Source organism: Chaetomium globosum, genomic scaffold (assembly GCF_000143365.1).
Source record: "Chaetomium globosum CBS 148.51 scaffold_4 genomic scaffold, whole genome shotgun sequence".
NCBI classification, from domain to species: domain Eukaryota; kingdom Fungi; phylum Ascomycota; class Sordariomycetes; order Sordariales; family Chaetomiaceae; genus Chaetomium; species Chaetomium globosum.
Window position 1 is genome coordinate 4,585,784 of NT_165979.1, and position 16,535 is coordinate 4,602,318.

At 56.9% G+C, this 16,535-nt stretch overlaps 5 protein-coding genes and 1 non-coding gene across 6 annotated transcripts; 2 read left to right on the plus strand and 4 right to left on the minus strand.

Annotated features, from left to right (window-relative positions):
* Positions 1 to 798: 798 nt before the first annotated feature.
* Positions 799 to 2,597, minus strand: CHGG_05216 (uncharacterized protein; the record flags this gene model as incomplete). The annotated part of the gene is made up of 4 exons (XM_001224429.1): positions 799 to 975; positions 1,052 to 2,237; positions 2,297 to 2,400; positions 2,463 to 2,597. 4 exons carry the CDS (start codon positions 2,595 to 2,597, stop codon positions 799 to 801), a joined length of 1,602 nt encoding a protein of 533 aa, XP_001224430.1.
* A 553-nt stretch (positions 2,598 to 3,150) lies between these two features.
* Positions 3,151 to 3,233, minus strand: CHGG_11312. The gene has a single exon. It is a non-coding gene; the product is annotated as a tRNA-Gln (tRNA).
* A 373-nt stretch (positions 3,234 to 3,606) lies between these two features.
* Positions 3,607 to 4,847, plus strand: CHGG_05217 (uncharacterized protein; the record flags this gene model as incomplete). Its single annotated transcript, XM_001224430.1, has 2 exons — positions 3,607 to 4,184; positions 4,256 to 4,847. The coding sequence occupies 2 exons, from the start codon at positions 3,607 to 3,609 to the stop codon at positions 4,845 to 4,847; spliced, it is 1,170 nt and encodes a 389-aa protein (XP_001224431.1).
* Positions 4,848 to 5,825: 978 nt separating this feature from the next.
* Positions 5,826 to 7,935, minus strand: CHGG_05218 (uncharacterized protein; the record flags this gene model as incomplete). The annotated part of the gene is made up of 3 exons (XM_001224431.1): positions 5,826 to 7,323; positions 7,382 to 7,769; positions 7,827 to 7,935. 3 exons carry the CDS (start codon positions 7,933 to 7,935, stop codon positions 5,826 to 5,828), a joined length of 1,995 nt encoding a protein of 664 aa, XP_001224432.1.
* A 2,194-nt stretch (positions 7,936 to 10,129) lies between these two features.
* Positions 10,130 to 11,633, plus strand: CHGG_05219 (uncharacterized protein; the record flags this gene model as incomplete). Its single annotated transcript, XM_001224432.1, has 3 exons — positions 10,130 to 10,367; positions 10,426 to 10,882; positions 10,961 to 11,633. The coding sequence occupies 3 exons, from the start codon at positions 10,130 to 10,132 to the stop codon at positions 11,631 to 11,633; spliced, it is 1,368 nt and encodes a 455-aa protein (XP_001224433.1).
* A 304-nt stretch (positions 11,634 to 11,937) lies between these two features.
* Positions 11,938 to 13,824, minus strand: CHGG_05220 (uncharacterized protein; the record flags this gene model as incomplete). The annotated part of the gene is made up of 3 exons (XM_001224433.1): positions 11,938 to 12,204; positions 12,355 to 13,699; positions 13,763 to 13,824. The coding sequence occupies 3 exons, from the start codon at positions 13,822 to 13,824 to the stop codon at positions 11,938 to 11,940; spliced, it is 1,674 nt and encodes a 557-aa protein (XP_001224434.1).
* Between the last annotated feature and the right edge of the window lie 2,711 nt (positions 13,825 to 16,535).

A 16,535-nucleotide genomic window follows, 5' to 3' on the forward strand; every position in this document is an offset into this window, starting at 1 on the left:
GCCTAACGGACTGCTTCTGCCGCGGAGAACATGGTCCTTGGTCTGGCCGCTGCCACGTCTTGCCGTCTGGGTAGCCAATGACCGATGCGTGTTTGAGAGATGCGTAGGGACTTTGTAACACCGAGATAATCTCGGTCGCCATGACCAATATGACAGCGGCACCAAGAGCAAGGTCTCTTTTTGAACAATAAACCGGAGAGGTTTCGCGTTGTTAGAGACTGTTGGCTTGTGGCACAACAAGCAGGCTGGTATGACTTGGGATATCGTATGACTGCCGCCGAGACTGCATGTGGCGTTATCCTGAATCATGCCCAGAGTTCCGTCAACTTGGAATATGCGTGTCAAGTCACAGCGAAAGGGCCATAGCTGAGGGGTTTTCTGCGTTCAAGTGATGTGATGCTGCGAAGAACATGACGTTTCTATTGGAGCAATCCCCTTTCCAACCGACTTCGGAGTGCCCTGTTCGTATTCTTCGTATCCCCGACCGATTCCAGCCTCTTACGAGCGAAAAGGGGACTCGGGTAACGCACACGACTACCGATATCCTTCCCCTTTCTGCCAAGGAAGTTGATTAAGGGGCTCGATGGGTTGTGAAGATTCGGCCGATCCCCGGTTATCTCCGAGCCCGACCGTAACAGACTCAGTGAGCACCATGTCGGCACCCGGCCCGCCTGAAGCCCGCGCAACAATTATGGGTGGCGAGCAGAATATCCCGCGGAGACATTTCCTCGTGTCCGGGACGTCGTAGGACGTAGTACACAGCTGCACCTCCTGGACAACCGCCTGAACACTGAACATCTACCCAGATTTCTCTCTTTTCCCCGCCTCCCCTGCGGAACCTGCCTCCTCATGGAGATGTCTTTCCCGGCCACCCACTAGACGCCGCTGTTTTTCAGCCCTTGAAGTCACGTACGACAAGCCAGCGGTCCAGATGGCGAGGGCCACCGACGTAGCGATCATGGCGTACATCCCCCTCTGCACCCGTCAGTTAGTCAACTACCTTATCCTTATACGCAGCTAGGAACGAGAACAACAAAACGCAATCACTCACCTCAAACCAGGGCGCCATGCTCGCGCCATAAAACACTATACTCCACCACGCATTGACAGCATTATTCCCCAGATTCATCCCCGCCAACACGACCGACCTAAACACGGGCTCCCGATGCCTCATCGCATCATTTGCCCACGCAAAGAAAGTCGCCTGGCACGCATACACGGCGCCCGCCCAATAATACGCCGCAAACACCACGGTCGTCGCCCGCTCCCCCGCCGGATCCATGGCCTTTTGCGCGGCCAGAATCATGGCACAGGTCGCCACCCCGGTCACGCCGATAAAATACCCCACCAGATAGCGCTTCCCGCCCAGGAAATCCGTCAGCGCCGCCCAAAACAGCGTCGACACGATCCCCACGGCGGGCACCCCCGTCGGGTAGTCGTTGAGTTGGCGCACGGTGTAGTAGGGCGCGTCGGCGGAGGTGGATCTAGGCGAGCTCTTCATGAAGAGGGCCAGCAGCGCGTTGGAGGAGAAGGACTCGGTCTCGCCGGCGATGACCCACAGCATCACGAAGCCCCACCACTCGTGGGAGGTCAGGACGCGTTTGGCGAAGGTCCAGGTGAGAGGGGAGGTGGGTAGGGGTTGGGGTTCTTCGTGTGCGTGGTGGGTTGCGGTGGGAGCGGTGGTGGTGTCGTGTTGGGGCTCGGGTTCGGGGTCGAGGAGGTCCTCCCCGTCGGTGGGTAGGAGGCGGGAGATGGCGAGTTCGCGCTCGGCGGGGTTGAGGTAGGGGGCGGTGGTGGTGGCGGGGGTGTCCGGGAAGAGGAAGAAGCCGTAAGCGGCCACGGGCAGGGTGACGATGCCGTCGATGATGAACAGCCAGCGCCAGCCGCGCAGACCGTGCCTGTTGTCCATGCTGGTGTATATGCCGCTCTGGATAAAACCGCCGATCATGGTGCCGGCGAGCCCGGATGCAGTGAAAATGCCGCTGCGCTTGCCTAGCTCGCGCTCCGTGTACCACGACCCCAGGATGTAGTGCGTCCCGACGAAGGTGCTGGCCTCGGCAATGCCCTGAAAGAATCGGATGGCCATGATGGCCTGGGGGGAGTGGGCGGACGCCGTGACCATGGTTAGGCCCGCCCAGATGACCATCATGGCAGGGAAGAAGTGGCGCGGTTTGACATAGTGGAGGCTTAGGTTGCAAGGGATCTGGCCTAGGACGTAGCTGGGCAGGTACGTAGCTCTGTCAATACCAGGACCCGTTGAACAGTTCAGCTGGATGCTCACGATGCTCACACATACCCGACGGTGAAGCAAGTGTTGATTTGGTTCAGCTGGTCTCCCTGGAAACCCAGGTCCTCTTTCATGCCCGAAACATAGGCATTGGCCAAATTGGTGCGGTCAAGCTGGAAGTGCTACGTTAGACTGCCTAGCCGGTTCGATAGAAGGGGTCAGTCCGTTGGCTCACGTAATTGAGGAAGTAGCTCAGACAGCAAAATGTCAAGATGAAGAAGTCGATTTTCCGGACAAGTTTACGCTCCGCAGGATCAATCCGCCAAGCCGACGAGAAGTAATCCCTTAGCTTGGATGTAGCCTCCGTCATTTCATTAATCGGTGGCCTTCTAGAACGCCAACGTGGGCTTCACACGTTGGAAACGGTGGTGGTGGTAACGCGGCCACTTGCCGAGCACGGAGTCAGCGGCTGCGGGGTCCGTCGGAAGTTAACCCAGATGATCCGCGGCGACTCGGGAAGAACTCATATCGTCTAATCGTGTTGTGGTGATAAGAAGGTAGTGAAAATGCTGTTGAGGTTGTGTGTTGAAACGAGTAACGGGGTTGGGCTCCCAGCATCGCTCGGCTTCATGGTTCCATTTCACACATCCGACATGACGTTGGAGGGATGACGTCCCCGAGCGAGAGTCTCAAAGCTTCTTCTTTTCTGTTTGGGTATGATCCACGGTGCTCCCTTCCCGAGGTTCCAGCCCATTGCCGCCACCAATAACCAATAAAGCCGGTGCGTTTCTGTGGGGAGGACCCCTCGAGCAGGGCAAGTGAAAAAGTGCAGCCCCAGCTCCACCACTAAAAATTTGAACTCCTCCACCGGAAATTCGAGACGAGTGGACGCCCAAGACGGACGCGCAAAAAGGAAAGTTTGAAGGTCGTACCCGGGATCGAACCGGGGTCGCCGGAATATCCGTGAAATCAGAATCCGAAGTGATGACCACTACACTATACAACCTGTTGATTTGTTGGTGACTTCGCCGTTCCGAGATCGGCCTTGTGAAGGACAACAAGACATGGAGTGGATCGATGCAAGCCACGACGAGTCGAACAGGAGTGACCGTGCCCGCTGCGCGCGGGCACGCCAAAGGAAGCCTGGAGGAACTTGCCGGCTGCAGGTAGGCCCCATAGCGGAGTCAACGATGTAATTGTCTTTTTTTATTTTTCCATTTCATGATGGTTATTGACGAATGCTGGGAAAGTAAGGAAAGGTGGTTTCTCCAGTCAGACCAGCGTCTAATCGTACAGTCGCGCCCTCTTTTTTTCCCGCTGTAGACCTCTTGCTTCTGATTGGCTCGGGAGAGGGTTATCGCCCGTTTGGCGGGATCCCAATGGTCCTGTTCTTCGGGGACTTCTTCCAGTTCGACCCCGTCCTGCAGACCAGCCTCCTCTTGCCGGCGCCCAGGGACCGTGGCGGACAGAGACCGGAAAGCTTGGCGAAGCATCTCGCAGCGCACAGGCTGTTCCGCCAGTTCACAACCGTTGTCATCCTCCAGGAGCAGGTCCGCGCGGCTGGTTGCCCAAGGCTTCGGGGCTTCCTCGGGCGCCTGCGCAATGGCGATCAGACCGAGCAGGACTTCCAGCGGCTGAGCCAACGCCTCTATACACCGTCGTGCAAGGCGTCCTTCGTAGACGGTCTGAGAGCCATCACGCCCTTGAACCAAGACCGGTGGGACCTGAACATGGCCGCCGTCGTCCAGTGGGCCCGTGCCTACGGCAAACACATCTCCATCTTTGTGGCCAAGCATGACACCGAATCGGGGAAGCGGCTGCGCGTCGAAGAGCTGGGCGACGTGCTCCGCCGCGGAGACGACTCGCAGCTGCCAACCCCGGGCCTCTTCTTTTACGCCCAAGGCATGCCGGTCGTGGTGACTCGCAACCAGTTTGTCGGGCTGAAGGTCGTCAACGGGTCAACGGGGCACCTTTCATGGCCGTCGACATTTCCCCCGACCTCGCGTTTGGCACCATCGCCCTCACTAGTGACGTGACTCTCCATCTCGGACCGCCGGTGGCCGTCCTTCTTCAGTCAGACGATAGCGCGGGCCTCGCCATCCCCGGGCTCCCCAATGGCACCATCCTGATCAAAAGCAAGACGGTCGCCATCCCGAGCCAAATGCGGGGCAAGGAAACCAGATGGAGGGGCAAGCCGGGTTTTCGGCGGGTTACCCATAGAACAGGACCTCTTTGTACGCCGGCCTTCGCCATGACGGATCAGAAGAGCCAGGGAAAACAATTCTCGGACGTCCTCGTCAACCTCAAAGGCGTCCACTTTGGCGGCACGGCGACTCGGCCCAGCTTCATGAGCCTGTACGTGCAGCTGTCGAGGGCGCAGAGCTGGGACGGGCTGCATCTGTTTCGGAAACCGGCGCGCGGTGACTTTATCGAACCCAAGAACGTGCTTGATAAAGACATGAAGGAGGCCATCCTCAAGCTGGAACGACAGGGCGAGGAAACCAGACGGCGGTTCGAGCAGGACCACAGGCACGAGTCGTGGTTCCAGGAATGGGACGCCATGGCCGAATCAGTGCAGGCCACTGAAGCAGCTGACGAAGAAGCGGTTGCGTCGCTCTAGTAGTAATAGTCAACCCATAATAGGTGTCGACCCTGAACACCTCATTTTCGCCACTTTTTGACAGAAATTTGATTTCTTGGTTCGTGATTGTCGAGGATTGCGCGACGGAGGCACGCAAAGGCACGAGCGAAGCAGCGAGTCACAGGGGCCCTGATGCCAAAGTGCGGGTAAGCGGCTTTTTTCCGGCAATTTGATTGGCCAGAACAAAGCAACAACGGTCCGTGCACCTCCACCGCCAAGACCAACTGCGACATGCCAATTCGACGAAGCAAAATGCAGATGACGCCAGACTTCGAGATGCTATCGAGAGGTCGAAAAGGAGAAAAAAGCCAAAAGTCTACAGTGAGAAGTCGACGTACAGGTTTTAGAAATGACACCGTTTTTTGAGTTTTTTATGGAGTAAAAACTGGTCCGTGCTTAGAGCAGGCCATGGCATTTTTGACCTAAGGAACCTGGAGTTCCTCCAGGCAAAGAGCATTGAGGATGGATGGGTGGTTGAGAAAGTCGAGAAGTGTTCAATTAGAATTACACCGATGAATTATGACAACAGATGCCGCGAAATGTGCCATTTAAATTATTCGCAACTAAGCAAACGTATGATGATTTTTACAAGTCGGGATGGAAATCCACATCAAAGGCCTCCCAGCCACTGAAGCTTCCAATTGCTGAGAGAGAGGCGCCACTTCCACCATCCATTCCTCATTTGGTTCGTCACTTTGGCATGGCAACTGCAAAGATTTGGGCATCCACATCCACCTTCCGCTCACCTGCAGAACACCAAACGACAAAAATTGACCCAGAATCGGATGAATTTTAATTAACTGCCTCTAGGTCCCTCCAATTCACCACATCATTAACTAGCTACCACATCACACATCAAACCAAGAGTATAGGAACAATAATGAATGTCTTCGAACTCATACCGCCCTCCACCTCCCGTTCCCACCAGCCGAACACCATTGCCACTCATACAACCATCTAGTTAGCCACCTTGCACAGCTTGCCAGTCTGCAGCGTCAGCCAGTCGGGCTGGCCGGCGATCTTCCAGCGCTCCGAGCCGACAGCAGTCGGGGCCCAGAACAGGTCATACGGGTCGACCTTGCGCTTGATCTGGAGCAGGCGGTCGTAGTTGGTGCCGTAGAAGGCATCGGCAAAGTCGGGCTCCATGACGTCGCCCTCGTTGAGGTAGCCGCCGGGGCCGTACACGCGCAGACGGCCCATCCAGTTGTCGGTGATCTTGCGCTGGACGGCCTCGAGCTCGGTCTGCGAGATGCCGGGGGCCCAGCCGGTGCCCATGATGCCGAACCAGATGGCGTCGCGCCAGTGCGAGTTGGCGCCGCTGGCGGGGGTGCCCGCGGGCGCCGACGGGTTCATGTTGTACTGGATGAGCGCGGAGCCCTCGTCGACGATGGAGCGGACCTCGTCGAACATGGCGTTGCGGTGCGCCACGTCGTCCCAGGCCGACCGCGGGAAGAGGCGCGACGCCGTGCGCAGGTTGGAGTTGGCCACGGCCTCGGTGGGGAAATGCCGCGTCCACGCGTCGTAGAAGTTGTCGTGCTCGAAGAAGACGGGCTCGAACGCGAACCCCATGGCCGTCCACTCGTCAAAGAGCGGCTGCACCATGGCCTTGAAGTCGGTCAGCGACATGCCGGGGACCATCCACGGGTTCATGGTCCACGTGTAGCCCGCACCGGGCCCGCGCGGGAAGATCATCGAGTAGCCGTACACGTCCTCCTCGGCGTACTCGGGGAACTTGGCCCAGTAGGCGTACATGGCCTCCCAGAAGACCGCGTCCGAGTTGGCCGTGTCGTTGCCCGAGTTGATGGTCCACGTCACACCGGCCATGTTCAGCTTGGGGTGCGCCTTGACAGTCATGGCCGTGACGACGCCAAAGGTGGAGCCGCCGCCACCACGGAGGGCCCAGAAGAGGTCGGTGTTCTTGGTCTCGCTGGCCGTGACGAAGCGGCCGTTGGGCAGCACGACGTCGAGGCTCAGGATCTGGTCGGAACCCAGGCCGTACTTGCTCGACAGGGGCGAGTGGCCGCCACCAGCCGAGTAGCCACCAGCAACGCCGACGCCCTTGCACTCGCCGCCGACGGCAGTGACGCCGTACTTGTTGGCAGCAGCATACAGCTCGCCGACCTGGACACCGGCGCCAATCTCGAGGGCGGCACCCGTGTACGAAGGGGTCTTGACCGAGTTCAGGAACTTGATCTTCTTAAGGTTGTGGGTCCAGATGGAGAGCGCACCGGAGCCGCAGGACTTGCCAAGGAAGTCGTGGCCCGTGTTCTTGACGACCAACCGCAGGCCGAGCGTGCGGGCAAAGTTGACGGCCAGCTGGATCTGGTAGACGCTCTCGGCCTTGACGGCGTACGAGGGGAACCCGCCCAGCGTGCACTGGGACGTGGCGCCGTTCTGCGGCATGCACGTCTCGCCCGTGTAGAGCGGCGACATGACCGAGGTGGGGTCTCTGGCGCTGGGAAAAGGTTAGCCTCAGAAGACGAGACTGGCTCGGATGAACTGGGTAAACTTACTGGGTGTCCGACTGGGTCCAGTTCTCGAGGATATCGGCACACTTGGCGGCGTCGTACACACCGCTGTTAGGGTAGCAGACGGCGCCGATGGGCACGGTCTCGATGAGGGCGCCACCCGTCAACAGGTTGAAGACTCCCCAAGTCAAGCGCGAAGGGTACTTCCAGTCGCCGGGGTACGTCTTGCAGTCGCCGACGTTAGTCCACGTGCGCCTCGAGACCTGGGCGGCGTCCTCGCTATCCGTGTCGTCAAACAGGAAGAGCTCGATGTCGCTGAGCTGGTGGCTCGTGAGGTTGGCCAACACGTCGTCGGTCAACTGACGCGACTCGGGGTCCGCCGAAACGTCGGTAGGGGGGCCGGAGGCCGGGGCAACGGTGACCTCGTTCGCGGCTGCACATCATCAGCCAAACTATTCGCGCCCGTTGAGAAGCCTTCACGTCAACTCACGGATCACCTCGCCTTCGGAGTTCTTGATAGTCTGGGCAAAGCCCTGTTGAGCGAGCGGAAGCACGGCACCTGCCAGGAGCAGGGCCCGCTGAAGAGAGAGGACGACCATGATGATCGACAAGATGAACGAGTGGCTTGTCGAACTGGTCTACGAACTGGAGAAGGAGAATGAGGAAACCACGTTTTTCCCACGAGGCGCCATGGTTATATGTCTGAGGTGATGGCACCCTCCCTCCTTCTCCGGAGCCCGGGTCGGATGAGCTGCCGAACCACCAATCAGTACCCCGGTGTTTCGGGGAGCCTTGTCTTATCCCACGTTGCACCCCTGCACTGGAGTCGGAGAAGCAATATTGTTCCCTCGTGTGGGGTTGAGAAATCGATGGCGGGGGCAAGTTATTTCACATCTGGTAAGTCTGGCGCGAGCTGGCGCGGCGTGGGCCGCTCGCTGAGCTGGTGTTGGTCCATTTTGGCGAGAGCCATGAGTCGGGTTTGTCCTCTCAGCCTCTCTCACCAAGCAGCCGGTGGGGGAACAGCAGAAGATCCCCCGAAGCAAGGGGGCCTGGTAGAGTCGGCCCAGCGCTGTTCCATTTTAATGTAGCCAGGCCGGCCCCTCCACTGATATCAGCAGGCCAATTTATAATTGAGGATCCAGCAGTGTGGGGACATCCACTTCGAGCCTGCGGTCAGCACGGGAAAAAGGGGAAGTTAATATCCGGGTTGCCAGGCGGCCTCTCCTTCAACAGAACCTCATGAAAAAGTCAAGACTTCTCTCAATCCGGACGCGCCACAAACCGTTTTCTTCTCTCGCCAACGTCGCTTAACTCCGAGACAGTCGCTTATTCTCTTGGTGGTTTCTGCATCAGAAACTCGCCCCCAACTCCTGGCGCCGGTAACCTTGGCGCATCCGCCACCTTGGGAGCGGCACGGCAGTTGTCTCGGTTCCAATGCCGCTGGCCTCGGCAATCCGTGCCACAACGACCGCCCTGCCATGTTCTCAGCAACCGACAAGATGATGGATGCCAGACCCGAAGGATATACCTGCCCTCATCACGAGCTGCGTGAACTTTCGAGGATAATGGAATCATGCTGATGGGTCGCCGTCTGCTTGTCTCCATTCAAGCTGTCAAAGATGGGACTTTCCTCAGGGGCTGAGTGGACACTATTCTATTTTCCCATCCAGTCGCCCAGTACCAACAGTCGAGACCCGCTGTGCTTGTAGGGGTGACCCCTTATCAACGTCTCCATCACGGCACATTCCATTCGCATCGGAGATTGAAGAGGGGTTCGCAACCCTCCGACGCTAGTCTTCTCAGACTTTACTCCGTACAGCCAGGCCGGTTTCCCACCAGTTATGGCGAGGGCGGAAGGGCGAACGTGCCGAGTAGAACAAGCTGCGCGAGCTTTCGGTTTCGGCTCCAGCACGTCATGTGTGTAAATACCAGGGGGCAGATCTCCTCAGAATTACTATTCTCGTCTCCGAGGCATGCTGCTCGGACGCACCTTAAACGGCAGTGATCGGCTGCTTCGATGCGCCATACGATGTGTCGCAGGGATATCCTAGAGCGCACGAGATGCAGGGGAAATGAGAAAAACCCTCAACACCAAGGTCCACCACGCCTCCACCGACGCAAAGTTCTTGTGCCAATCGATAACATGGTGTCAACGAAAGGGCCGGCAGCTTGGTTCACCTTGTTCGCTGAGACATCGGATGCCCCGCCTCTGTAGGAATGTGGCAATTCGAGTTCCCATACAGGAAGGCCAAGTGCCTGCACTGCGCAAGACCAGCGAGACTAGCACCCACTAGTCAGGAAATTGTCAAAGCGTAGCGCGAAGGTGTCACGACCTTCTCAGACTCGTAGCCAAGACACAAATGCATGGGTGTAAGTGGAGGTCTGGTGCAGGTTACAGGGCGTCGGGGAGTCAGCGGCCGACCAGTCTCCCGGGATTCTCGATCTTTGTGGTCCCTGCCCCCTTTCGATCCTCCAGAGATCAAGGTTTTGCCTTGGTCGTTTTTAGGCCCGGCCACCCGTGTCCGCCTTTAGCAGCGGCACTCAAGAATGCCGAGTTTCCCCTTGATCCTCCTCTTGCCTTCCCGTCGACGTCGAGGACTCATGATAACCGGCCACTCCCGTTGATGACGGTATACGGATACCGGCCGTGCCGCGAAGCCTCTCGTCTTCCGCCGCCGTCGATCCATCTCTGAAAGATCGTGATTCGTCTCCGCCGATCGATCCCCCGGCCTCCCCAGGTCTTAGCTGTTCCACTGGTGTGTCGATCTTTGCAAAAGACACGACACCTCCACGATGGTCAAGATGGCCATTCTACCTCGCCGCCCCGAACATGTCGATGTGCTCACCATCCCGACGCCGCCTCTGCAACAGGCCGCCCTGTTTGTCATCTTCTTCTTTACTGCTCTCGCTTTTGTCACATACAGTTTGAGGGCGTACACGCGGCTCCGGACGCGAACATGGGGTATCGACGACTACCTGGTTACCGCCGCCATGGTCTTCTCCCTGATGATGATTGGGCCCTTCTACATGTGTAAGTAGCCTATGGCCACTTTGAAATCAGGCCACGACTAAGACAGGCTTGGAAACAGACATTAAACTCGGCTACTTTGGCTGGCATGCGGCGGATGTACCCGAGTTTGATCCGGCGCCAGGCATGTGGTGGTTCTACCTCGCCCAGCTCTTTTACAACCCGATCCTGGCGTTTGTCAAGGCCTCGGTGCTGTGCTTCCTGCTGCGTCTGGGCGGCCAGAAGCCTGGCGTGAAGTTCGCCATCCACTTCCTGAACGCTTTCAACGCCCTCCAGGCCATTGCCATTTTCCTCGTCGCCGCCTTGCAGTGCTTGCCCATCGAGGCCAACTGGGATTTTGCCGTCAAAGCGGACCCAAACACGGTATGCGTCGACAACTCGTTCCACGTCACCATCTCTTGCATCACCATCCTTACCGACATTGCCGTTATCGCCCTGCCGTTCTGGATCTTTTTGGGTCTCAAGATGCCCAAGGCCGCCAAAATTGCCGTGTTGGGTATCTTCATGCTCGGTCTTGCGTACGTTTCCCCTTTTCCCCTTTTTATTTTGGCCTCCAATCAAAACATGGCCACTAACCCCGACCTTCCCTCTCCCAGCGTCACCATCATCGGCATCGTCCGTCTCCAAGGTGTCATCAGACTCTTCTACGTCAAGCAGACCTCCAAAGACCCCTACTACGACATCACGGTAACGCTCTCCGTCGTCGAAGCCAACGTGGCCATCGTGTCGGCCTCGGCCCCCGCGCTCCGCCCGCTCTTCCGCTCCCTCCTGCCCGGCCTCTTCGGCGGCAGCAGCGCGCGCTACGGCGCCCACAACAAGTACAACTACGCCAACAGCAACTCTCCCTACGTCTTCTCGGGCGCGGGCGGCTCCGTCGCCGCGGCCGGCACCTCCCACCACCACCACCACAACCACGCGGGCTCGCGCCGCGACGCCAACGAGTCCTCGCTCGTTGGCGGCGGCAACCCCCACGGCAACATCCGCCTCAAGAACTTGCGCAGCCCCAGCGGCAAGGGCGGCCACGCCGAGTGCCGCAGCATCAGCCCCAGCGGGTCCGAGGAGGAGATCATGACGTATAATGGTATCATGCGCACCACCGACGTCCAAGTGCATTACGAGGGTGACCGCGATAGCCGCGCTGCGCATCGCCATGATATGCTGCGTGCTGGTGGAGGTGGCGGTGATACCACGGATGTGGAAATGTCGAGTCGCGCGTCGAGTGACTTGAAGGCAGGGGGGAGGGAGCAGGTGGAGAAGAGGACTTTGTGAGTTGAGGGAGGGGGTGTGGTTTAGTTAGAGAAAAGCGTGTTTGGATATACCATGGGTGGGAAAAAGGGCGTGGTTTGAGGGGAGGGTTTTCTTTTCAACATAACAACAACAAATATGCGGGATCTAGCGAGGTCCCAGCCAGGCGTCATTAATGCTTAGATACCTCGGGCGGCCAGATTGCTTTTTAGATACTCATGAGACATGCTTCATCAATGAATATATTATTCCATGAGATTACAGCTTGCATCCGCCCTACTCCCGCTCTCCCTTATGTATAAGACAGCCAAACCGGCCACATCCCCAGTCACGGTGACCTCCTCTCCTTCCTCACGCCCCAGAAACCCCATGGGTCCCGCGGGCGTTCCTCCTCTGCCTCCGCACTCCGCACGGGTTGTAGGGGCCGGGGCGGAGGAGGCGTCCATGTTGTAAACCCAGAGCTGGAGGCATAAAACTGGCGCTCGGGTTGAGGCAGGGTCGGGGATTGGGGTTCCCATCCCATCGGGTATCGTTCTGCTGCTGGTTGAGGTGCCAGTTCGGGCGCGACCTCCGCCGGGCGTGACACAGGGGATCTCTGTTTTCAAGGCTTGTTAGATACTGTGCTCGGGTCTGCCATCGGTGGGGTCATCACATGGATACTTGCCTTCATCTTTTTACCCTTTTTCTTTTTATTAAGTGGTAAAGGCCGCGCCATTCCAATCCGTAACGCCTGTGGCTCATCTACCGCGCGCGCCAATTCTTCCACGGGTTCCGGGTGTACTTCGGGAACTGGTTCTTGAGGGGGTTCAGGGGCCGGCTCTGGTTCCGGCTTGGGAGCAGGCTCGGTAGCAGGCTCGGTACCAGGCTCTTCTTCCAGTTCCGGTTCCGGCTCTGGTTCTGGCTCTGGGAGCGGGTCAACCTCCAGCTCAGGCTCGGTCAATCTTTTAACCTTCTTTTTCCGTCTAGGAACCTGAGGCTCCGGCTCCGGCTCCGGCGCAGATTCGGGCTCTGGCTCTGGCTCCGGCTCAGACTCAGGCATTGGCTCCAGTTTTCGGAGTGGCTCATCCTCAGGCTCAGGTCCAGGCTCAGGTTCAGGCTCAATGATCTTTTTGGCCTTTTTCTTCCGCTCATAAACTCGAGGCTCCGGCACCGGCTCATCCTGTGCCGCTGGCATGAGGTCAAGTTCAGGTGCAAACTGTGCAGCTGGTTCTGGCTCCGGCGCTGGCTCGACTTGTGGCTCTGGCTCTAGTATGGGCGCTGCTGCCGGCTCCATTTCTGGTTCTGGTTCTGGTTGTAGCTCTGGCACCGGATCTAGCTCTGCTAGAGGTTCGGGGCTCGGCGTTCCAAGGAACCCTTGATACTCTTCGTGATCAGATGCCGGCAGCGAGCCCACACCATATAGATCGTCCACGCCCCTGTCGGCCTTGCTCGTCATAATGTCGCTCCAATCGCTTCCTGTTGCCGGCGTGTCCGGTTCGGCAGCTGTGGCATTGCCAGCCGCACCATCCCGGCCACTGAGCGATTCGAGCATATCCGTGTATGTCTCAAGCATGCATTCAAACAGGAGTTTGACCACTGAAGTGCCATTGCCGGACTGAGAAGGGGCGACGGCCTTGGACAGCTTCCGGGAGTCCTGGAAGGTCTGCTTGACCAGCGAACGGATCCAGCGCGGAAACCAAGTGTCATTGCCGATGGGTACCGGGTAGGCCGCTTGAACAACCTCGATGACGGTGCAAACTTCCAGATCGCGTGCCACCCACTCGATATCGCTCCTGACTTTTTTGTCGAGACCATCCAACCCGATCGTCCGAGCCAGAGTGTAGATTTCGAACTTGAGCTTGAGCTCCCACAACTCGATGTCGAACGAAGGGTCAACGGGCCCTGTCCACTTCAAGAGTCTATACTCTTTGCTGTAGAGGTACTGGACCAGGGCATGGCCCGCAGTGCAAGAAAACCGACGAAGGTCGATACTCTCGGTGGACGGGTCGAGCAGGTGGACAAGTTTCGAGCATTGGAGGAGGACTGCGCGGTGGATCGTGAGCGGGAAACCGTCTGCGAGCTGGACTCTGATGGCAGGGCTGCTGAAGGGTCTGGAAATACAACGCGAATCAGTAAGTCCAACGTGAATAATAAAGGGTCAAACACAAACGTACGATATCTCGAACCCGGTGTCAAGTCTCCGCCCGCCATCGCGGGTTTCTTTGGGTCCTTCCATCGTTACGCGTCGGAGAGCTCCTTGAAGCCAACCGAATTTGATACAGTTCAGAGGTTGCAAATGTGGAAAACCAGGTAGCAACCGGGCCCCATCATTAAGGGATAAGTTTCAGGTTCCTAGTCTCATCGGGCCGGAAGCCCCTATGCCACTCCAGCGGCTGCATGTATGCCCGACTCAGTGAGAGTTGGAGAAGCCAACTTTTCAGCCAATCCGTGTATGCTCCGGGGAAGGCCAGTGGCGCGTGTCAGTCTCTTGTACTCACTGAAAGTGCAAAAATCTAACGAATGTTAAACGGTTGGGAACGTAAAGTGAATCTCCCCTGCCAATGAGACAAGAAAATGACCCCCCATTAGATAAGATAAATGCAAGCGATGAAAAGCCAATAGAGGGGCCAATATGCACCGGATATGCAGCTTGAAATCCGGGTGGCTGTTTAGATTTAACGATGCAACAGCAGCCTCGCCCCAGATGTCGACACGTTTCTCAGCGCTGAAGTTTCCCTCTTCCACTAAGATGCCAACATCACAGAAAAGGGAGATTTAACTTGCGGTACTCGATAAGGTGGCCTAGGAGAAACAAGAAGAAGAAGAAAGGAAAAAAGATAAAAATACAATGGAACCCAAACAGGAGACCTCAGGTAACTGCCGGGACAACCCCAATGACGAAGTGACGGTTGACAACAGATCCAGCTTCATGTTCTGGATTTGGGTAATACATGCCTTTCAGTGACCGAAAAGCTAATGTATTGAAAAGCATTATGGAACCGCCTCACGGGGAAGGGTAAAGTTGATATCAGGTTACTCGCTTATTAAGGTAAAGATGGAGCGAGCTCAAAGTAGGTACTTGAACGGCCAGCATCTGATCAACAAACTCAAACTTTATAACTACAATCAATTTTATCATACCCCAATACAAGTACCTCCAAAATCCAACAGCTTCAAAAGCGGTCTGACAAGCTAAAACCCCGCAAATCCCACAAGATGCACTCACCCTTGTCATCGAGCACGAGATCTCGTGTAGCCGTTCCTCGTATGGCACGGGCCGTATTGCTCCTGGAACCGCACACACACCGTTTCCGTTTCGGTTTGCCACTCCAAACACCTCGTCTGTGCCCTGTTTCCGAAATTTCACAAACCGACACAGCCACAACAGCACCCGTCCGTGACACTGTAGTACCAGCTCGAGACAGGCAAGTATCGGTGACCTTGTGCTAGATTCCCATAGAACTCAGCTGGAGACTGGCGTGACCGGTCATATTCCATGGATTAGCTTAGGGGAGGCCTCGATCAGCACGCAACCTGCGGAACCAACCCAAATAGCACCATGATACGGTATTGTAGTAATGTATTAATTAAGATCTATCGGTAAATATCAATGTCCAACAAACAAACCATGCATCCAAGGCATATCCCATTCCCAGTTTTCCCGGCCGTCGGCACGTCAAGTGCAAAACCCCAAGTCGTTTTCGTCCAGTCATCACACGGAAGTGGTGTTGAATAAAGATATTAAAAAGATACAAGTTATGCAGTGGTGAGTTAGTGGATGATGGTTGATAAGAGAGAATTAAGGAGCTGTAAGTGGCGGTAGTGTGTGATAAGGATAATGCAAACATGAAGCCTGGACCGAAGGGTATACCGTGATATCCGCCCCATGAACAACAGTATCATCATGCCCGCCAAGATTGTTGACCCGTTGTTGAACCCATCCCAAAAAAAAAAAAAGAAAAGACAGGAATCCAAAGTCAAACCGATTTCGCCATGCAGGATTACCATGAGATGATGAAATACGAAACAAGGAGTGAATGGGGTGGAAACCCCTCTAGATGCGGCCGGGAAACCGGCACCGCAGAGTTTGGCCGTGGTCACCAGATGGGAGGCGAGGCGAAAAGAAACGAGCAGGTTGTTGACGTAGGGAGGGCCGGATAGCGAGCTACCTGCCACAGCCACAACCTGCCGACGGCAACCCCCAAGACTCCGCGTCCCATCCGGCGTTGCCGCGGGAGGTAACCCAGTGCCAGCCGTCTGTCGCCATGCCTGATCAGCGTCCGCCTTGGGGAATGATATCAGGGCGGCGTTCCCAAGAACGATCGAAAATAGACAAGTCTGACATCGCATTCGTATGATGATGATGGTGGTGGTCTGGTGGATGGACGTTGATACTGGCGGCGGATAGGTAGTGGTTGCGTGTCCCGGGAATCCTCGGACAGGAAGGTGTGATCAACGTTAAAACGGCGAGCTGCATGGCCAAGCGAAGGGACTCCGTGACTGGCAGTGGTGATGTATGTAGATGAGTGTGTGGGGGGGCCGCAAGGCAACCTTGCCGGTGGGAAAGGTCTCGGGACTGACGGGACATGGATCGACGTCGAGACTATGGCCACTCAGGTGAGAGTCCAGGGCACGAGGCGCGCGGCCAAGGAGCGCTGGGGGGGTACGAGAGCCTGCTGCAGGTTTCGTTTCGTTGCAAGGGTGTAGAGGGGACATTCCGGGTCAACGAGGGTTTCGTCGATGCGGTCATGCAACCCAGGTCGATCGATCGTTAACTCCGCAGTGAACGGCCTTTACCCCAAACCGAGACATTCCAACATGTGGCCGCAGTAAATGACGCCCGACGGCTCATGCATGCTTGTCGTTTCTTCTCCGCGCTTAAATCGTGAGTCGAAAGCAACAAACTTGGTGACCGGATACAAACACTCCCCCGTGGAAGGTCGAAGC